The sequence below is a fragment of the Dreissena polymorpha genome, chromosome 3, assembly GCF_020536995.1.
Source record: "Dreissena polymorpha isolate Duluth1 chromosome 3, UMN_Dpol_1.0, whole genome shotgun sequence".
Taxonomy (NCBI): domain Eukaryota; kingdom Metazoa; phylum Mollusca; class Bivalvia; order Myida; family Dreissenidae; genus Dreissena; species Dreissena polymorpha.
This window is the reverse complement of record NC_068357.1, coordinates 82353141-82377002: the sequence shown is the minus strand read 5'-3', so window position 1 is coordinate 82377002 and position 23862 is coordinate 82353141. Positions and strand designations below refer to the sequence as shown.

Sequence of the window (23862 nt, the reverse complement as noted above, 5' to 3'; positions counted from 1 at the left end):
TTTCAACGTCAAATTAGTGCGTTCACATGTTTTGAAAAAAAAGTGGTACAGCTTTGCCCGAACAAAGTAGACAATATGAGTACATGTATGTACAAATAATTGCTATATGCAATCAATATGTAATTAATACGTGCCGTTCCTAATTGCGTTCACGCCGGTCTCTTAAAGCGGTTCATTGAAGGTTAGCGTCAATTACTGATGTCACCACAATGAAAAATTTCCATTTTGTGCTGATTATCCACACAGTCGAACGACCGCTTGTACGTTGCCGCTTTAGCAGTAAAAAGTATACATATACAACGCATGCATATGTGAACAGGTTGGTAAATACGTGTGCTTAAAGTGCCGTCCAAGGTTAGCCTGTGCAGTCTTCACATGCAAATCAGGGACGAAACTTTCCGTCTTGACTGGATTTTAACAATAGACTACCTTTAAAGGAATGATACAATAACAGCAGAAAGTGACGTCCGCGAATAGCCTGCGCGGACTACGAAGGCTAATCTGGGACGGCACTTTACGAACATGCATTAAACTCCATCTTCACAGAGCGCGGCTCATATGTATTTTAGGTCTGGTTATCTTATCGACATGCTGTCATGGCCAGCTGTGCCCACATCGAGGGGCCCAAACTGCTTGCCTCGTTTCGAAACATGTCATAAAACATTACACACAGCTAAATGTTGATAAACAATTCCACGGCTTCATATTAAATATTTTACAATTTTGTTGTATGCATATACTATTGAAACAGTTTATCTGTTACGCATTTTCGTGGTTAGTTTTTAGTTCCTTCAATAACATCGCTCTGTTTCACCCCAAGAAACCCGATACCTTGTGAGCAGCATAATACCATCCGAGCAGCTTTGTATATTTTAGCGTGAACTTAGGGTAAGTAAATTGGAAAAAATAAAACTTTTGAAAGTCCAATTTCAAACAACTGTGTATTAACATTGATAAGAAAGGTATTGGCCTACATGCAGGAAAAATCCTGACAAATTTTCTTAAAAAATGAGAAAAATGTGGGTCCATGAAGTAGAAGATCGGGCAAAATGGGCCATGGTCAGGCATTTAGGGAGAAACACTGCTTTAATTTGCAAGCCACTACAATAATTAAAGGATTTATACAAACTTACACATGTCTGCCATAACCTCTCAGCAGGGTTTCTCCGGAAAACTATTTTTTGTGGAGAAATTTGCGTTTTTAATGACCATGTTGGGAAAACATGGATACCATCTGGAGAAGAATAGGAACCCTTATGTGAGCAGCAACTTTATAATTCTTTTTCGTGACAAAACACCTAATGTCCAGCCGTTTTGCTGCAATTTCTTTGCTTTGTAGAGGCCTATAGTAAGTGTTTGTAAGCACATATGCATACACATGTACTTTTAATGCCTTATATATTATGAATAGTGCCTTTTCAACATGTGCCAGTTTTTTTTCATTTTACCAACACTATTTTGGAAAATATAAAGAAAGACTTGACTACTTTGTCACATAAATTAATAGGTTAGGTACATAGAATGATGTTTTAATAAGTGTATGTGGGGGATGTATGTATAATATTTAATTGTGGCGTGTTCTGAGAGATTTGGTACTAATTCGGCAAGCGTCATAATGAGAGAAACTCATTTAAAACAGTATTTAAATATGAGTCGATTTAGGTCCATTTTTAATAATAATTGTGATTCGTAACATTTGTAATAACCAGGAAACCATTCTATATTGGTTCCATGTCTACATGCACGAAGGTAATCATGTATAGTTTTATTACAAAAATAGTTGATGCTATACAGCGTATTACTGTATAGCCCAACAAATAAATCTTTCTACTAGAATGAAGCGATCATATCTCAAACAAAAAGTTTTTTTTATTAACACTAATAATTAGATCAAATATGCGCTTATGTAACAATATAGTAACAACATTTCAAGCTATAGAAATTATTATCAAGTATAAATAGAAAATGCTAGGTTACATTATGAAATCCAATCACACTAACATAAGGTATTTATTATCGCAAAGCCCTTTTCATGTGGATCTCGTCTATTTTCCCGCCTTAATGGTCATCTGACGACGAGGAGTCATGGCCACTTTCGGTTGCCACGGTTACGGACGAGCATGTGATCTTGACGCCAAAATGGCCCTGCCAGAAACATGAATCCTTCCCGCCATGAGAGTATTCGATAAAACGGACTCCTGGGCCGTAATCGATGAACGACTCCTCGATCTATTGCACAGAAACATGAGAGTTGTTCGTTACGAACGTGGTTCAGTCCATGTGCGTTAAGCGTCGTCCCAGATTAGCCTGTGAAGTCCAATAAAAAAGGGACGACTCTTTCCGCTAACAAAGATTTTTGCTAACAAGAGACCACCTTTAAACGAAACATATCATTAAAGCGAAAAGTTTCGCCCTGATTAGCCTGTACGGAATGCACAGGCTAATCTGGGACGAAACTTAAAGCACATGCCTACAACCGCCTTTTCACAGAACGAGGCACATATCATTATACAATCCCATAGTGACTGAATTCAGGTCAGGACCACATAATACATTTGAGAATTGTTCTGAGAAAACCAGGCTTAATGCATGTGCGTAAAGTGTCATCCTAGATTAGCCTCTGTAGTCTGCACAGGCTAATCAGGGACGACACTTTCCGCCTAAACTTGAATTTCGGTAAGGAGGGACTTCCTTGAAACTAAAACTACCTTAAAAGCGGAAAGTGTCGTCCCTGATTAGCCTGTGTGGACTGCACAGGCTAATGTGGGACGACACTTTACGCAAATGCATTATGCCCAGTTTTCTCAGAACACGACACATTAAGCTGAATAAAACTTGATTTTTTAAATAAAGAAAATGCTTTATCTAAATGTAATATGTTTATATGTACATAACAATATGTGTATAGTAATACAAATGCAAATGCAAACACCATGAATAGGAAACAAACACAGTCTGTCCATAATATGTCATTAAAATGCAATAAATACTTTAATATTTCAAAATGTTTAAGAAGTTTCATTTAACCGTATATGCTAGCACTTTTAGCGAAATTGTAAAACAAATCATGTTTTGTTAAATTTAAAAAAAAACACGACTAGTTGGTCGCTATGCTAATCTATATGGCTGCTGACAAAATGTCGAGTCTGTTAAAAGTAATAACAATCTAGAGCTATGAACGATTGACACAAGTGTCCCATTATCGACATTAACCCATTTATGCCTGTTGGACTCTCCCATCCTTCAAAATTGGCAATTTATTTCCAAAATTAGGGATGTCTAGTATATTTGTTTCTATATTTAGAATATTTTTTACAGAAATTCCTTTAAGCAAACAGCGCAGACTCATGCGGCGTCTCATCTTGGTCTACGCTGTTTGCCAAGGCCTTTTTCTACACGCTAGGCATAAATGGGTTAACAAGCTAGTTAAAAAAAAAACAATTGCCGTGCGATTGAATTTGCGATCTGTACGAGCTTTATCATGACTATATTTTTGACATTGTCCATAATAAGATTGACATTTGAAACAAGCCTTTTACGCGACACGTCGTTACCTAATGAAAATAGTTAGTGGCGAATTATTTTAAATTTCTCCGATGACTGTATACGAAGCAGTCCAAGCAAGCGTTTGTATGCCAAAATATACCTTAGATTTAAACCAACATCAGTGTGACCTTACCCTTCGAGCTAGGGACACGGGTCTAACACACCGTATCCATATAATGAACAATACAGGTAATCTTTATTTCAAAATTGATATATGAAGGATGAAGTTTCAGTCGATAAAGCTGTTTTATGCCCGAGTTCGACGTTTGTCTTATTGAGTGTGACTTGGACATATGAGCTAAGGATACTGGTCGTATTTAAAACACCACTTCTTCTATATAGTTAACAATTTACGTTCTGATCAAATGTCCACGATGCTGATAAATGAATGATGAAGCTTCCATCCGTATATGACGTATTAAGCCAAAAAGTGACAGTTAACCTCTTAGTGTGACATTGACCTTTGAGCTATGTACATGTGTCCTACTCACACCACGCCGTATATACATGGTAGAACAATTTGGGACACATTATTTTGAATTGCACAATGCATGATGAGGCTACAGAATAGAACAGAATCTAGGAAGGACCGACCCTAGAAGACACGCACATACCCTCGCCGAAATATGTGAGAGCTATATCAAACTTTCCCTTAGTGAAATCAACAGAAATGGCATGTGTCCTAGAGTGACCTCTTGACCTCTCACTGACCTTGTGCCACTGACCGTCGGCCTGTAGCGTCTTCGTGACCTCTCGTTTGTCTACGGTCTCCAGATCGGAGTTCAGCAGACGAACCAGCAGATGATATTCACTTCCGGCATCTGTGCGGCTGCCACACCTTCAACGTAACAATGGCTTTTGAGGTATCGTATAAGCCTCACTCTGTGAAAGGGGGGTTTAATGCATGTGCGTTAAGTGTCGTCAAAGATTAGACTGTGCAGTACGCACAGGCTAGTCAGGTACGACACTTCCGCTTTAATGATATTTTTCTTTCACAGAAAGTCTCTTCTTAGCAAAAATCTAGTTTAAGCAAAAAGTGTTGTCTCTGATTAGCATGTGAGGACTTCACAGGCTAATCTGAGACGACATATTACGCACATTTATTTCATCCCGTTTTCAAAGAGCGCGATTCATATGTTTTTTTATAATCAAAGAATAATCAAGAATTCAAAAGTTATTGCAAAACTTTAACCAAGGTTAAAGTTTTGGGACACACACAATGAATGAATGAATGAATGAATGAATGAATGAATGAATGAATGAATGAATGAATGAATGAATGAATGAATGAATGAATGAACGAACGAACGAACGAACGAACGAACGAATGACGGACGGACGGACGGACGGACGGACGGACGGACGGACGGACGGACGGACGGACGGACAGACAGACAGACAGACAGACAGACAGACAGACAGACAGACAGACAGACAGACAGACAGACAGACAGACAGACAGACAGACAGACAGACAGACAGACAGACCAAAAACAATATGTCCCCGATCTTTCGATACGGGGGCATAAAAAGGCTAAACAAAAAATGATGCCTTAAATAAATCTGATCTAGAGATTCTATTTGATACATGTGAAATATTTATACAAAAAACAAAATCGATGACTAAACTCACTGACATATCTAACATATTATGTTAGGTCAAAAACATAAAGTAACCGTCGGCAGATTAAACTTTCTAATGACCATAATTACACACCACTCCGAAACACGGATTTCCGGTCGCTGATCGTCCAAATAATCACCGACGATGCCGGCGAATCCCAGATCAATCCTCTGCTTCTTCATACACATGTCAAAAGAGGTCGCCCAGCATGCGTCACCTGAGCACCATTTTTCCATTAACAACTTATTTATGTTAAGTTATTGTTGTTAGCACGTATAGCACTTTAAAGAAAAATGCCGAACCCGTTTGAAATTATATTTTCAGCAGACTCATGATAAAAACTGTTTTGAGATTTTTTTTAAACCTATGTATTTAAGCTCGATCGCATAACAAGCCTAAGCTTATATGAAACGCTCTCGAGTCCGTTTCCTTGGTGTCTATGGGGGAGATCTAAAGAACGCTCCCACAGTGGGGATCGAACCCGTGACCTCCCGATCGCTATGCGGACACCATATCCACTACGCCACGGCGATCTTTAAAGATTCATACTACAACATTTAAGCATTTATTTATTTGATTTTCTTTATAAATTGTATAAATCTGAAATAAATTTGTTCTTTTTAAATATCTTTTAACACACCGGTTTCAGTTACATAATTTTTGTTTTATTTTACGGCCACGCTTAATTCAAACAAGTGTTCTCTTCATATGCAACTATACCTTCCGCTTCCGGGTTGGCCTCCTTGAAAGGACGACATCCCTCGGCGCTGTCCTCCGCCTTCCAGCCGTTTCCACCGTTCTCCGTCACCTCCCACCCCGCCATACCGTCTATATGATAAATTTATTTGATTGTATTACGCCCTCTATAACAACGAAATAACGCACACATTGCAATAGCTCCTATCGTATGCATGTGTGTATTTAGACTTTATGTTAGAATACAGTTGTTATAAGCATATGATTTCGATTTACCGTATGGTTTTTGTCAAGTATCACTAATTTAGATGAGTATTGTGAAGTTTAAAGAGATTTTGCCTGCATAATCAAATAACAAGCAACGTAAGGACAACAAAGTTGCTAGGTTTAGCCCCGTCACACTTTCGTGATTTAAGCTACGATTACGCACGATTGCTCCAATGTCCAGCGACTACATCACTTGCGGTTACCACTGCAATCACAAGTATACTCCTTCTAGAAAGGGACCTATTTAAATATTTTGGCTATATCGGCTGCCACCAAATCGTATACCCGAACCTTGCGTAACACACGCGTAACAGATCATTCACCGTGGTGAATCGTCACTGGCAACCTAACAGTGTCGTTGGTATTTGTTAATTCGTTCTAGCACAACCGCTTGCATTCCCAGGTAGAAACAATCGGGTGACCGTGCAGGCTGCCCGTACATAATCGTAAAACCAACATCGGTAACAGTGCGATAAACCGTTTCACCGATGTGTGCCACAAGTAACCTGCCTATCGAAGGAAGTGTTATCTTCCACAGAAGAATACACGAGGCAACTAATGTGTCAGCTGACCTGTCAACGAAGATCCACGTCGCCTACATGTGCATCTTGACGAAGTTTTGTCGCTTTTTGAGGAAGTACGCGTACAGTGAGAAGCAGTCGTTGCCTAGGACCATCAGCTCCTTATAGCTTGAAATTCTAGGTTCCGAAGAGTTGGACAGGAGGGTCAAGCCAACACAAGCGTTTTAATACCGCTACGCTAAACGTTGTGTTTTTTTAAGCAAGAGGTGTTCAGTGTCGCTCTCTAAACTGAGTTCCATGTTGAGTTGAGCTTCTTGAAGAAGAGACGATAGAGTTGAAGGGGCAGAAAGTGACTATTTACTATATTACCGCAACGTGTAATGTGTGTAAACTTAGTTTTACATATGCGCGGTCTGCTACAAATCTGTGGAATCATTAAAAAATAAAATTCTATGACACGATGTTTTTCATTTTATTTGTGCCCGATCACAGTATCGGTCATAGTATAGTCGACAGCGAAACAATTATTCGATAGCAACGTAAATAAACAGCCGCGTATTTTACAAACGGATATAACTTACAAACCAATGGAAATTCACACATAACAAGGAAAAATCAATCAAGCCGTTTTATGCGAATATTCGAATATTCGATTGAATGAATTTGCGAACATTCGAATACCGATATTGGTATTCGATGCCATCCCTAAATTTTAGTGATCTCAACATGCCAAGAATAACAGGACCTCAAGTCAGACACCATTAAGGAGTGGATATTAGCAGATAATCAACATAGAGTTAAAGAAAGAAAATGAAAGAAAACAAGTGTCAACAAAAGCAGGAAAACAAAGTCACAGAAAGCGTACACAGAAGCAAACGGGAACGTCAAGAGAATTATAAGAGCAGACAAGCGGAACAACATATGTACCTAGAGACGCTGACACAGCAGCAGAACTTGAAACGCACAAAAACAGAACCAAGAACATGTATTTCATAACCAAGAACATATCAGGGAAGCATGCCAAACCAGAGTGGCTAATAAGGGACAAGAACGGAGGAGTGATAGCAGATGACGAAGGTCAGAAGTAGAGGTGGGTAAAGCACTTCCAGGAGCTACTCAACAGACAGGCTCAATCAAACCCACAGAGACACCGCAAGCTACAAGAGATCTAGCAATCAGGTGCATTGCACCAACGAAGGATCCAATCCGAAGTGCCATCAAGCAATATAATAACGGAAGGACCTGACAACGTCCCGACAGGGGAGCTGGAGGCTGGCGTCGAGACCTGTGCACAGCTCATCTACCCGCTCTTCAGCAAAATATGGGAAGAAGAAGACATACAAACAGAGTGGTTGAGTAAAAAGAGTGCTACCTAATCAAGCTCCCTAAGACAGGAGACCTAAATTCTTGCTCCAAATAGTGAGGGAAGACGATGTTGTCCATTCCAGCTAGGAAAGGTTTTTAATTGCATCCTGCTGAAGCGAATGAAAGAAGCTGTTAACCTGCATCTCTGTGCTAGAAACGTTGTTAAACGTTGTTCGGCATAACTCCGTGTGAATGTTACGTTAGATAAGTAACCAACGATTAACCAGTTAGTAAACAACAGCTGCCTTGCGTTTGCTAGAGGCATATTTTTATATTAAGAACTTGCCTATTTATAGCTCGTTTACGAAACCTAAAATGCTTATTGTTTATCGTCTGAAATGAGTTTCGGAATATTCAACTTACCGCGGCCACAAGGGTTCTTCAATAGGTTCTTTTTTCCAGCAGCCTTTAGACTCTGAAATTATACATGTGTATGGAATTATTAGTATTGTTCAATAGTTTAGTTTATTAAGAGACTCGAGTACTAATATAGTCCTCGCAATAACAATAACAAGTATTGTATATGCCGCTAACGACTTTTATATATAATAATGTATGTTAAAACAGCAATACACATGTTGGTTGTACATAAATAGATAGCGTCTGACCCTTAAACACAACCAATTCATCGGTTACCAACGAACATCACATACATTTATATAATATTAACACATTTTTTGTTAATGATAATCTTGTCGAGGATTCAAAATTTAACTGCACACACGTTATGTGATCGGTCCGAGCATTGAATCGGCGATCTTTGGATGTTTTATAATGTATTACTTATTTAAAGGCACATAAAAATCAAAATCAACAAATATTTCGCAAAATGTTACGTTTAATTAACATAACCCATAAAAATGTAGTGTTCCTTAAAGCAAAAGCAATAATTTCAACACTAGATATGGTATAGTAATATATTTTGAACGAGATACAAAATGCTCGTTTTTATTTATCGATTTTTATCGATTTTTTATTAGTTGACTTTATTTTTTGAAATATTGTGCGAAAGATTCGTTGAATTTGAGTGTTTGTGGTCATATATAATAACCAAGCGAAAAAAAACATTAAAACGTCCACCTACCAGGATTCGAACCCGGATACTTTTGATCAAACCGTTAACGTTATAATCACATATTTTGACATGTCACAAAGAGACGGTATGTTAAACAAGAAACATAGCCGCATTTGTTATGTTAAAAACACGTTATTATTTTTTTCATTTCAACGGATGATCGGTTATGTCCAAAATTGTACTTATTGTGCACGGCTATTTCCACTGTGTATTTACTCCCTTTCGTTATTATTTAAGCCGCGTTCTGGGAAAACTGGGCTTAATGCATTTGCGTAAAGTGTCGTCCCAAATAAGCCTGTGCAATCCGTAGAGACGACACTTTCCCCCTTTTTTTTTGGGGGGGGGGGGGGAGGGGATGTTTCAAGGAACTCTTTTCTTAGCGAGAATCAAGTTTGGGCGGAAAGCATGTGTGGACGACACTTTACGCACTTGCATTAAGTGCAAGACCAGTTTTGCCAGAACAAGACTTATTTTACTGTGCGAAGCTCTGACACGAGTTCGGAAAATGTACTTGATCATAACATACCAACAATCCGAAATAGTATGCTGATGCTTATCAAGTGATAGCATTTCAAATGTTGGAAAAAACTACTATTTTACCACCAACTCTAGACCAGACCGTTCAATATTAAACACGTATATGAAGTGTACTTATATAAGCATAATATATACCCTCTTTTCACGTTTCTTTATCTTCTGACCAATCAATACCGCAGAGTTAGTCATCTTAACACCGAAATGCCCCGCCCAATTTTGCGTATCCGTGCCGCCATGCACGAATTCCACGTACCGAACGCCCGCAGGGTAGTCCTTGAAGACGTGCTTGACCTAAAACAATTAAGAAAACAGTTTCAGGTATTTTTTTTCTGTATTAAAAGCAATCTTGAGATAACTATCTTTTCTATTTTCTTGCAGATCGGACGGACGGAATTTGCAATCGAAAAGGCCATTCACCTAATTAAAGGGACATTACTCAGCAATACTTATGTAGCAACTGGTGTATGCGGATTAACGAACATCTGCGCTTACATATGAACATCGTTCTGATAAAACAGGGCTTAATTCATGCGTAATGTGTTGTCCCAGATTAGTACAGTCCGCACAGGCTAATCAGGGACGACACTTTCCGCATAAACCGCATTTTTTTAAGCGGAGACTTCCTTTAAACAAAAAAAATCCATAACAACTATAAGTGTCGTCCCTGATTAGCCTGTGCAGACTGCAAAGATAATCTGGGACGAAGCGTTACGCAAATGCATTAAGCCCCGTTTTCCCAAAGCGCGACTCATGTGATATCATTGAACAGTTTCGGATAACGTCTTTCCGACTCAGAGAATGGAAACGTAAGTGGACTACCAACCGACTGACCGACTGGCGCTGGTCAACGTCTTTAGCGAACCAAAAAATAATTCATCATAGTTCGATGGAAGGCATAATTGGTAGTTGCTGTGTGTTTACTGCTTTGCCTCAAACTTGATCTTTTCAGACAGCCAGTTCAACACAAGTTCAATGTACATGTCAAGAGTCAGAGTGGTTTTTTTTTATTTTGAGTGGAAATACAGTATGTAAGAGGACTACTACGAACATGGCGTGCCTATTTCATATTGGCACACATCGGGGGAATTTACAGAAACGTTTTTGTGTAAACACGTAAAATGAACTTACGGCGCCTTCTCTACTATATTGTCTGATAATTAATGGCTGCACATATAAGATGAAGAATTTACAGCTGCTTATAATCTTATTAGAAACAGTTCTATGTTGTAATGCGCACGATTGTTGTTGTTCTGCTACAAATGAGAAATGACTGGGCGAAATCTATATCTATTTAAGGATGAACTGGCATGTACAGTACTCTTTAATTTTAATGCTTACGAAAAGTTGTGTTTTGGAATAATGTCCCTATTTATTATTGGATGTTTTAACTGCGATACTTGTGCTGTGTGTATGCTGTTGCTTTTTTGTTGCACAAAACGGATGTGCATCCATAACTATGTCGAATCTTATATGAACTTACCTAAAGCATATTCTGTAATTTTGATACGAAATGATCATTCTGTTATGGAATAATTGTCTTATTGGCGTCGCTCTGGAGAACGGCGACTAGTATGTATTGCATTTTTTTTCGCTGATGGGAGGTGCAGTTATTGTACGGATCAATGTATATATTTTTGTTTTAAGAATATCTTGCATAGTGGTGTTTTTTTTGTGTAAATTAGTGTAAATAAGTACTGCATTTGTGCCTATTATATTTATTACAACATTTATTGCCAAAAAATGCAAAGTTAATTATTTTAATAAATAGCTAAACACAGGGACTGGGCACTAATATAAGATCACATGGACTGGGCAAATACGCGAACCGGTAAAACTTTAAATAAATAGTCAACATCTTTGTCTGAAACTTTCAACAGTCGCCGAGGTGTAGTGGATGAGGTGTCCGCCTAGCGATCGGGAATTGGTGGGTTCGATTCCCAGGCGGGGAGCATGTTTTATATATTATTTATTTTATTTATATATTTATATACATTATATTTTAAATAATATATATACACACACACACACATATATATATATATATATATATATATATATATATATATATATATATATATTATATATATATATATATATATATATATATATATTGTTTTTATATTATTTTATATAGAATTTAAAAATACTACCTAAATACAACGTTGCACATTTTTATTAAAATTAATGGATGCCGCGTGGTGACAACGCTAATTAAAATTTCTTACATCTCTTAAATATCTTATAAAAAATACACGTGTTTTTATATTAACAAATAAATGCAAACAACACATCTAATTTGCATGTATTTTTGTTGTTGTTTATGGTTGTCTATCATAGGCCCTAAGAACTATCCCTACCACATATAGAGCTCGAGGTGAGACACGTATTATTGACTGTCACAATGAGTTGTGATAAAGGAAGTAGCCGCTTATCAAGGAGGAGCTGTGTCCCAGCAACCCGTTTCCCTAGAGTCAAGCACTCCTCGGAGTTTTTTTTAAGAACCACATATAGAGCGCGAAGCGCGACACGTATTACTATCCAGTATCCAGGTGGTTTGGACCCTTTGGTATGGACTTTTTTAGGTGACACTATCAATGCGCATTTTGTGAGATGAAGCAGATTTTTTAAAACCTACACAGTTCTGTTCCATTAATGAAAATTGAACAAGGATGCCAGTAAAACAAGAGCACCGCCTTGCGGGTGCAGACCGCTCATCTATTTTCTTTTTAAAGGTGAAAGGACTCTCATTTTCAATCACAAAGGAGGGAGGGGTGGAGTGAAGAGGGGTGTATAGTGTGGGGGTGTGGACATTTATTACATTATTTTCCAAAAATGCGGGGAAAAAAATCGGGGGGGGGGGGGGGGAAGGGGTGGGGGTGGGGGAGGATTCTTGGGTGCAAAGGTTGGACGGTATTTCAAACATTAAATAATAAAAATAATTTTTTTGTGTTTTTTAACCTTAAAAAAAAAATTGGGGGTGGGTGGGGTGGGGGGGAGGCTATAGTGTGAGGGTGTGGTGGTAATTTGTGAGATGATCTTAAAAAAAAAAAAAAAAAAAAAAAAAAAAGGAGGGGGGGATTCGGGTGAGGGGAGGGGGGTTGGGGGGGATTCTTGGGTGCGATGGTTGGACGGTATTTCAAACATAAAATAATAAAAATAATTTTTTGTGTTTTTTAACCGTTTAAAAAAAAATGGGGTGGGTGGGGTGGGGGGTGGGGTATAGTGTGAGGGTGTGGTGGTCATTTGTGAGATGATCTAAAAAAAAAAAAAATTTAGGGAGGGGGGGGGGGGGATTCGGGTGGGGGGAGGGGGAGGAGGGCACGGGGGATGGTTTGGGTGGAGTCTATTGTGGTATGTCAGGTAAGAGTAGTTTTGTCAAAGTATCAATTAAATCTAATCATAAATAAAGAAGATATGGCAATTTTTGCAAAATTTAATAATTTGACCTTGAGAGTCAACGTCATTCAAAGGTCAAGGTAAAATTCAACTTTCCAGGTACAGTAACCTCATGATAGCATGAAAGTATTTGAAGTTTGAAAGCAATAGCCTTGATACTTAAGAAGTAAAGTGGATCGAAACACAAAATTTAACCATATATTCAAAGTTACTAAGTCAAAAAAGGGCCATAATTCCGTAAAAATGACAACCAGAGTTATGCAACTTGTCCTTTTACTGTACCCTTATGATAGTTTGCGAGTGTTCCAAGTATGAAAGCAATATCTATGATACTTTAGGGGTAAAGTGGACCAAAACACAAAACTTAACCAAATTTTCAATTTTCTAAGTATAAAGGGCCCATAATTCCGTCCAAATGCCATTCAGAGTTACATAACTTTGCCTGCACAGTCCCCTTATGATAGTTAATAGGTGTAGCAAGTATGAAAGCAATAGCTTTGATACTGTAGGAATAAAGTGGACCTAAACACAAAACTTAACCAAATGTTCAATTTTCTAAGTATAAAAAGGGCACATAATTCTGTCAAAATGCCAGTCAGAGTTACATTACTTTGCCTGCACAGTCCCCTTATGATAGTTAGTAAGTGTTGCAAGTATGAAAGCAATAGCTTTGATACTTAAGGAATAAAATGGACCTAGAGACAAAACTTAACCAAAATTTGCAATTTTCTAAGTATAAAAAGAGCACATAGTTCTGTCAAAATGCATGCCAGAGTTATCTAACTTTGCCTTCCCAGTCCCCTCATGATAGTAAGTAAGTGTACCAAGTTTGAATGCAATAGCATTGATACTTTCTGAGAAAAGTGGACCTAAACGCAAAACTTAACCAAAATTTTCAATTTTTTAAGTATAAAAAGGGCACATAATTCTGTCAAAATGCACGCCAGAGTTATCTAACTTTGCCTGCCCAGTCCCCCCATGATAGTTAGTAAGTGTACCAAGTTTGAATGCAATAGCATTGATTCTTTCTGAGAAAAGTGGACCTAAACGCAAAACTTAACCGGACGCCGACGCCGACGCCGACGCCGACGCCGACGCCAAGGTGATGACAATAGCTCATATTTTTTTTTCAAAAAATAGATGAGCTAATAAAATCAACTATGGAATATTTGAGGGTTACAACACAAAAGCATAGATAATGGTTATTTGGAGGTTATAACACAACATCATAGATAATGGTTATTTGGGGCTTACAACACAAAATCATAGATGATGGTTATACCAGTATCTTTTTCTATTTTGATTTAGATAATCGGCCAATATATTAATATTTACAGTAGAAAAAAAATCGTTCCATGTAACTTCATTGAGTGCCTTTTATAGTGAAATTCCCGACGCCCTTTGATACTTTGCATCAATACTTATCTTGTTTGTTACTACTATTTCGACAAAGATACTTTGTGTTTACGTTGTTTTTTGCCAGCAAAAACTTAACAAGCTACATGGGAGGCAACTCACCTTCTTCCAGTCCGCCCCGGCCTCCAATTTGTCTTTGAACGCCCAGGAGTCTAACACTGTGGTCCTGTCGTCTGCCAACAGACTCGCTTTGATCTCGTACTCCGCACCGCAATCGCCCCGTGAACAATACCTAATGTGCATATGATTGAAAGCCATATCCGCAGAAAACTTGAATACATTTTTAAATCGCAGCAGATGGAGTTAAACTAAATAAAGTATATTTCGTGTGTTAGAAATGAATTCCACATATAATATGTTCGAGAGTGCTTGGTGCGAAGGGAACATATATTTTAATGTACTCACGGGACGAACGTAGTCGAATAACTTGTATATGCCAGAGGTTTAACTAGTAATTATATGTATAGACAAAAAAGGATAAATAGTAAAACAAATTGCTTTACTTTTGACTGCATTCTATGTTACTACTGTTATTGTTGTTGTTTGTTTTCTTGTTTGTTGGTTAGATGACAATAAGAATGGATTTCTTAAAACAATTTATCCAACATTGATCACTATCTCAACCCTCTAAGAAACTTTCAGTCACCTTTCTTTCATGGATTTGAAAATGCAAGTGACGATCAGAATTGTAGCATTTAAAATTGCTGTACCAACAAATACATATGGCTTACAGACAATAAATAGAAATCAATACATCGCGAGAAAGTGTACACGATACATGTTCAATTATAAACACTAATATAAGCCTATTGAACTGAGTGATCGATTAATATGAAATGTAACTATATCTGTAGCACAGAGTTCCCCAGTGTTCTTCAATTGCTTTTAAATTGTATTGTCACTTGGCCGGGTTTTTATCTAGTTATTTAACAATGCACGTGTTATTGATATGAAATGAACACGACTGTCGTGCTATTTATACAAAATATTGTATACATACAACTTCAATGACTTTATAAAATTGAGAAAATGAAAAGGGCGCAAATAAAGAACAACATTGCTGATATTTTGTCTTAAACTGCGAGTGCCGCAAACCGATTTAGCAGGAAAAGGGTGTCAGAATGAGCTCTCACCAGTCACGGACAGTGATCGGGCGTTTCCGTTCGTCCAGTGCCTTCGGATCAACATCGCCTGACAGGAGGTTAACAACCTGTTTCTTCAAGCACGGGTCATGACTCGTGCACCAACAGGGAAGCTCATCTACAGACAAGAACAGTTTTCAATGCCACGGAACCAGATTTGCAACGAAACGTTTAATTATTTACTTTTAATAATTGTGCTTTCACATACTAGGTGTGGATTTAAGCAACATGCCCACAAACATTTAAATGGGCCATGCTCTGTGGAAAGGGGTTACATGCATGTGCATGAAGTGTCGTCCCATATTAGCATATGCAGTCTGCACAGGCTAATCAGGGACGACACTTTCCGTGTAAACTTGATTTTAGCTAAAAAGAGACTTTCTTGAAACGAACAATATCATAAGAGCGGAAAGTGTCGTCCCTGATTAGCCTGTGCGGACTGCACAGGCTAATATGGGACGACGCTTTACGCATTTGCATGAACCCCCTTTTCACAGAGCACGGCTCAAATAATAACTCCATCCAAACTAAAATTATTGAGCGGAAAACTGTTGCTTTGGAAAGCGACGTTGACGCTGATCCAAATGGTTCCATACGCAGCCATAAACTAGCTCTACATGTTAGCTACCTACATACAGATTTTCATAGCAATGCCCGCATACAAAATCAACTTTCTTTCATTTGCCCAGTTACCTATTTTTTTCGACCCCAAGGTGGGCAAACAACGTACATATTTACGTCCCAGAAACCGACAATACATTTTTTATGATGTTACATATGCAAACGATGCAGACATTCATATATATAATAAATATCATCCTTAAAGTTCGAAATGAAATTCGAATTCATAAGGCTAATTGTTATCATATGTTTTCCAACATACGTTTGATTTTGCAACACTCGGATAGTTTCTTGCAACCGCTGGGTTCGTCCTCGCATTTGAAACCATCGCCTCCGGACTGGATCACCTCCCAATGGTGCAGGCCGTCTGAACATGAAATACATAAATGTAATCACTTAAACAATCAATTTTAAATGAATGTAATCATTTAAACAATCGGTTGGAGTCGAAAATGACAATTTTTTGAAAATGAAACAACGGGGAGAAAACTTTCATTTTTTTAGCTTTTTAAAAGTGTTTTTGTGTTGTGAATTGCAAAGCATTTAACTTGGACAATATAATAATTTGAGCTTTGTCATTTCCACTTCGCTTTTTCAAATAATTGTATCAACTTAGAGGATTAATGGAGTAAAACCGATAGTGTGTCAATAGCATTCTAACGATGACAATGTCAATATGGCTGTTATTGTACTTCCCATTTCAAGATTTGATTTCAGTAACATCAATACAATTGAGTTAAAGGAGCTGGAGGGTATGTTCTCCGTCGGTAAATCCACAGGAGATGACAGAATGGACTTTCGATAAACACCCTATGTTTATGACTCAGTATTGCTTTAAATTGTGCTATTAATAGTACGGTTCAATTTTCAATCGAAGCGTATCTTGGTTAGATATTTCATTTACAAGACATAATGAGATTTTCAAAGACAAGTGTAATGCGAAAATGGATCTTATGTCATATGCGGCCATGCTAGCTTAGGCTGTGCAATTGCGCAGGATGGGCATGAGCTACGCTGGCCGCCAACGCCATAAGACACATGTTCGCACGATGCTCCACTAAAAGTGTGACTTGAATATGTGGAGAGAAAACTGCGTCTCATCCAAATGTTAAGATGTTAATGTTAACGTATATTTCGATGGCGAAAAATACATTCATAATAAGCCACGTGAAGACAAATATTTTTATCTACGAACAACAACAACAACAACAACAACAATTAAATCTTTGTTTTTATTTACAAAGTATTTTTTTACAAACGTAAATATACTTGCTTTATTTTAAAATTAGGATACACATTGTACTCCGAACATATTTGTTAAAGTTATCTCTTGGTTCATACTTCGGCAGACCCACTGCTATGTGCACATTATGTATTTATTGAAATATATTGTTTATAAGTATCTCACTGGAACGCAGTTTTCTTTCTTGACATTAAAACAACACATTAATATCACATTGCGTCAATAACATAGTATACGGACAAATGTCGATAGCCTATTCAGGCTGTTAGGAAATATTTCCAGCCATCCTCATCGCTGACCTCGTACCGACTGTTTTATCTGCGAGATGGAATGTATCACGTGTAAAGAAAGTTCGCAATGTTTGTTTTGGAATGCTGGCTTATGCAAAACCAAATATTTTAAATGGTTATGTGTCAATATAAAACTATACAAATGCATATGTTACAATAAAAAACATAATATAAAATAAACGTGTTCACGTAATTTCATATCAACATAATTGTTTAATATACGAATATAGCCTCTACGTATAAATATATTGCTAATATATAAGAGACACACACATAATACATTAATTGTGGAATGGTTGTATCCAATCATCATTTTAATACTGATTAACGATAGCTAACGATAGCGTAACTCGAAGTTCGCTTAGCATCATAACGAAACGCAATGCTGCATCCCCATAATTTATAATTCAGACAATCCGGAACTGGAATTAATCCGCTTGGACCTACGTTTCTTCACAGGTGTATTGGCGGTTGATAAAGGTCAATTAAGGTCACAACGTGGGTCATATAGCTACGCCGACATATGAGTCGCGCTCTGTGAAAACAGGGCTTAATGCATGTGCGTAAAGTGTCGTCTCAGATTAGCCTGTGCAGTCCGCACAGGCTAATCAGGGACGACACTTTCCGCCTAAATTGGATTTTTGCTAAGAAGAGACTTCATTTAAACGATAAATGTCATAAAATCGGAGAGTGTCGTCCCTGATAAGCCTGTGCGGACTGCACGGGCTAATCTGGGACGACACTTTACGCACATGCATTAAGCCCCGTTTTCTCAGAACGCGACTCATATGAAACTCCAGAAACACAATAAGGAGAGAACATTTTGTTAACATCCGCCATTTGTTTTATATAAGACAAGCAACTAATGGCCTAAACAATAAAGGAATATATACAAACATAGAATTGATTGAAACTGGGGTCACCGCCTTTAAACCGTCCATAAGAAGGGTGTAAACCGCACTAAACTTTTTAAAACGAATCGCACACGAGCCCAAAATTAAATTTCAATTTCAACACTTTGCTTAAATTCATCATATTAAAGATGCAGTCTGCACGGATAAAAAGTATTCAACGTTATGACCCTTCCCTTTATGTCATAAATTAAAAGATCAAATAATGCACCGTAGTGTGAGCCCATGCGTGAATTACTTCCCTTTGCTGTGTCGTCAGGAATAAGTTCTGCAACGCTGCCATATAGAAAATGCTTTTCAACTGTCATCGTTATGTTATCAAAAACTTAACAATACAATGTAGTTATTTTTGCGTTTATCAAAACACTGTCCATTTAAATGTAAGCCGGACTCTATGTACGATGAAACATGAATGATGGTCCTTATCAAATAGCCACATGCTTTGGTTATATTAATAAGATATCTCAGAAAACTTGGGATAAGGTTATACCCATTCTTCCCTACATTTTAAGTGATCAACATAACACATTCTCCAATTACTGCCTTGTAGAAGTCATTGATCAAGTGTCGTGTCAGGCAACTTAAAGCCTATTGAATTGTTTTCATTACATGTATGACAGTAACACAAATCACGCAAAGCAACCCCCTTATTGTAACAGAATCAAATAAATGTACGACAATCGTATTCAGTTAGCAATTTTGAAATTCCTTCAATTTCTTCAAGCTGAAACATCTGCATTTAGTTTATATATAGTTATTTTTTTACAATCAGATTTTGCAAAACTGATATCTTCTAATTGGAACAATATAAAGCAAAATTCAACCCCTAAATAATGTATTTTAGAAATGATTTAAAATGTAAATTTTCGTTGATTCATTTTCAGATGGAATAATAAATCGGCTAATCGACTTCCCAGACCGCATAACATACTTTATATTCGTTGTTTGTAATAAGTAGTTTAAATAGTGTATCCATGCTTTGCACATGATTTTCAAAACAGGGTCCAGGGTGTTCCACAGAAATAGTTGATGCATTTAGAGCCGGTGCGAAAAAATGATTTTGCATCATTTATGTTAATGTAAAACAAAGTGTGCAGTTGTGTGCGGTTATGTTGTTGTTGTTGTTGTTGTTGATTATATTATGTACATGTATGAAATTGAAATTTCCTACATGTGTGTAAATATAAACTGTAAATACGATATATAGAAAATATTAGTTTATAAAATAAATAAACATGCATGTATAAGAATGTACATAAATATGAACTACACTAGTATGTCGCTAGAGAACAAACGTTGAATGCGGTGGCTGAGGAAATAACAGAAAAAATGACAATACAAAATAACAATTTTTTTCAATTTAATTATAAAAATGTAAAAAAAAATCAATCTTTATTTCAAAATCAGCATGTAAGCCGAATATCTTGTTTAAGAGGTAAATCCTGTTTCCTATATTTGATTGTAGAATAATCGTGTAATTGTATGTTTTCCTTTTCTTATAGATTACGTATGCCATGTATTCATATCAATATCATTTTGTAAAATAATTATGTTACCAATACATTGCTGACTTCTCATATATTCGCTTATTTATGCAACACAAAGTACATTCAGCGGAACAAGTATATAACGTGCTTGATTATATCAATAACCTTGAGTTTCTGGTCCGCGTCTAGACACGGTGGTTTGTTTACCTCAAAATAATGGACTTCTAGAAAATACTTGGCAAAATGCCAAAGTATGTTTGGAATTAGACTAAACAACCTATAACATGCCGGCGAAAAAGCCATACATGTCAATATAAGAAATGTATTGATCACATTTTCATGCAAAAATAAAATAAAACACAATAATAATGTCTTTGGAAGCGTTGATATAGGAAGTCATACATATACAAATAATTGAACTCCAATAACATTACCACGGGGTTATAGAGTTACCATCCGTTAAGCCTTATACAGTAGAATTATGAAATAATTAAAAAAACATTCCACGTATTCAATGATTTTAATTCATTTAAACATTTAATATCATTAAATATAAGCATTAAATATAAAGCATAAGAAGTGAATAAACCGGTGCATAAAACCTGCAACGCGAGATGTACATTCAAACCGTATTTCCAAATTACTACATGTAGCTGCAAATATAAGCAGTGTTCGTGTACATTATGAAAACGCGTACGATAGTCGATATTGATTTCGAAGCAATACAGTAAACTCTCATTATTTTCGAAAAATGGGTTAGGACTAACATACAATAATGATTTATTGGTTAAAGTTTCAAATCGACCCAATTGGTGTAATAAATACATTCAGACTGGTAAAACAAATACAAAAAGTGCACATACTTATACAAATTGTTTTGTGTACCCTACGTAATTTTTAAAATGGGAGTTGTTGAAAATAAATAAAGCCAGTATTTTAACTACCGCTCATCGAAACTAATACAGTTTTAATGACACGAAAATGTTTAGTTCAAGAAATAATTTATTATATTTATATTTATATTATAATTATATTTAATAAATATAAGACGTGCTCTGTGAAAACGGGGATTAATGCATGTGCGTAAAGTGTCGTGCCAGATTAACCTGACTGCACAGGCTAATCATGGACGAAATTTTCCGCGTTCATGATATTTTCTGTTAAAATAATGTCTCTTCTTAGCAAACTCTAGTTAAGGCGGAAAGTGTCGTCCCTGATAAGCCTGTGCGGACTGCACAGGCTAATCTGGGACGACACTTTATGCACGTGCATTAAGCCCCTTTATCACACAGCATTGCTCAGATGGAAATGATACAGTCGTATGTTACTTTATGTAATATTGAAATACATGTAGTGTCTTCATGATAGAAAAGTAACTTCACTCACCTTTTGCACATGGATTTTGCAGAAGATTTTTTTTTCCCATTTTTAAAACAGCAAATTGGTGTAAATCCTTCAAAAATGTAGTCTGTCGTGTTAACTAAACCTCTCGGAGTTTAATCGCTTTTCGATCCCTATACAATCTTTTCACGCCTTGAATATATGTGTGTGTAAATAACACGACTGTGTTATAGTTTATTCACTGCACGGTTATGCTAGTAAGGCTATTGAATGAGCAGTAGACCGTGGGTATTGTATAGCATTCAACTAAGGTGCGCTGTGTATAGGTGTATGGTGTACGGATAGGTCCAAATGTCCGAACCGCGTATCAGACGGTTTAGCTAGAACCGTATCAGACGGTTTTGTATGGTGTACGGATATGTCAAAAGGTCGTATTCGTATCATTCCATCGTACCAGACGGTTTAGCTAGAACCGTTTCAGACGGTTTTGGGATCATACACCGTCTGATACGATGGTATCAGACGGTTTTGACTTTTGGACCGATTGTACGCTTGACTGTTTGATGCGAAACCGTATGAAACGATTCGTATCAGACGGTTTACGATTCGTATCATACGGTTTAGCGTAAACCGTATCATACTGTTTACACTGAATAAATCTATAAATTGGCTGATTGGACATTGAATAATACCCGTCATATATGGTGTACGGATAGGTCCAAAAGTCGTATTCATATCAGACGGTTTAGCTAGAACCGGATCATACGGTTTATAAACCGTATGATACGCTTTAAACCGTATGATACGATTTTAAGACTTTTGGACCGGTTCGTACGTTAAACCGTATGATTCGAAACCGTATGATAAGAATCGTATCAGACGGTTTATGACGGGTACTATTCAATGTCCAATCTATGGGATACGGATAGGTCCAAAAGTCGTATTCGTACCATACCATCGTATCAGACGGTTTAGTTAGAACCGTATAAGAGGGTTTTGGGGTCACCGCGGTTTTTCCATTATTGGAAAATACACACAGAAAAGTAATGGTGTGTGTTGTTTTGATATCCATTTGTACAATACATGTTCATAGTGTAAATAAAGATCGGAACTTCATTATTTTTGTTGCATAATTAAGTCAAACAACTATTACGTGGATGTCTACAATATGACCTATGGACAAATAACGCCTCATGAGTAGATAGTATAAAAGCGCGCGGTTTCTCTCACCACTGTTCACAATTCTACAAACTATTGCATTGTTTCTAAGTATTTCAAACTAGCTTTTTATTTAAACACCGAGTCAGTAATTTGTCTTTACATTTCCGATTCGAGATACGATCGATAAGTTGCAAAACAAAATTTAAATATCAACTCGGGGATACATTTTGATTACGACAGAGTGGAGGAAAACAATACAAAGTTATACGACACTTATTAAGCAACAATACACGAACTACACTGATTATGATTTCAGAACTAAACACAAAAGTCTGACCAAATCATCATCATCATCTTCTTTGTAATAAAAATAAAAACTCAAAGCAAAATATTCAAACACAAAGAACACATATCTATTAAGAAATTGGCCTCCTTTCAATCCGCAAATCTGTTGGCCACTCTGTTTTGCTCCATTTTTTTAAATTGTTTAAATGTTTTCTTCGTATAGTTTCTTCTAGATCCTCACTGTGTTCCTTCACGAGTTTTCTATTTTTTCCTTCATGGTTATGCTTCTGAAAATCTCGTAATGTTTCCTTTTTATTAGTGCTTTATGATAAGATTTATGTCCATAGATCTACGTTTGATTGGTGTTATTATCGTACCAACACTGGAGAATGCCATACATACGCATTGTTTGTAACCACAATCGGAAGGTTTGTCTGGGTGGAAGAAGTATCTATGCCTTAAGGCAGTAGAATACTTATGATGCTAGTGGTAACGATAATAAAAAAATGTTTTATAATTTCTCATTATTATCTTATAATAATAAGACACTATTTGTTTAAAACATGAAGACATTTAACGGTGTAATAAAAACGTTATAGGCATTTTTAGCATTTCATCCCTTTCGTAAAAAATGCACTCGTGCCGACATGACCTCATATTAGAAAAGGAAACAAAAAGTATTCACATTTGTAATTTATAACATTCAATACTATTTAACAATGTATCAGCATTTATAAGCATGCTATTAACATTTATGGTATGTTGTTACAAACAATTTAACGCAAATAACATAACATTACATAACTTTATTCTGGCATAAAATAGCACAATGCATACTTAGAGCCAACAATACAATTATAGCGTGAAAAGTGATAGAAACATGAAATATTATAAAATTAATCTGAGAAAGATTAACAGAGATGTAAGTGCCGTGCAAA

General features: G+C 36.8%; 1 protein-coding gene across 1 annotated transcript; it reads right to left on the bottom strand.

The window, feature by feature from the left end:
* Nucleotides 1–1851: 1851 nt before the first annotated feature.
* Nucleotides 1852–21749, bottom strand: LOC127875003 (uncharacterized). Its single transcript, XM_052419730.1, has 10 exons — nucleotides 21524–21749; nucleotides 16469–16573; nucleotides 15577–15703; nucleotides 14546–14675; nucleotides 9767–9922; nucleotides 8383–8434; nucleotides 5891–5998; nucleotides 5264–5387; nucleotides 4258–4384; nucleotides 1852–2229 (listed from the first exon to the last, which is right to left on the bottom strand). Exons 1-10 carry the CDS (start codon nucleotides 21561–21563, stop codon nucleotides 2059–2061), a joined length of 1140 nt encoding a protein of 379 aa, XP_052275690.1. The 5' UTR covers nucleotides 21564–21749; the 3' UTR covers nucleotides 1852–2058.
* Nucleotides 21750–23862: the final 2113 nt, after the last annotated feature.

What these genes read in the sequence shown, in the direction of transcription:
- LOC127875003 (XM_052419730.1), bottom strand. Translation starts at nt 21,563, where the DNA reads ATGGGAAAAAAAAATCTTCTGCAAAATCCATGTGCAAAAG. An exon ending in CCGATCACTGTCCGTGACTG is followed by an intron (nt 14,676 to 15,576) that starts GTGAGAGCTCAT and finishes TATGCACATTAG; the next exon opens with GTATTGTTCACGGGGCGATT. An exon ending in TAAAGAAACGTGAAAAGAGG is followed by an intron (nt 8,435 to 9,766) that starts GTATATATTATG and finishes GTATAATTTCAG; the next exon opens with AGTCTAAAGGCTGCTGGAAA.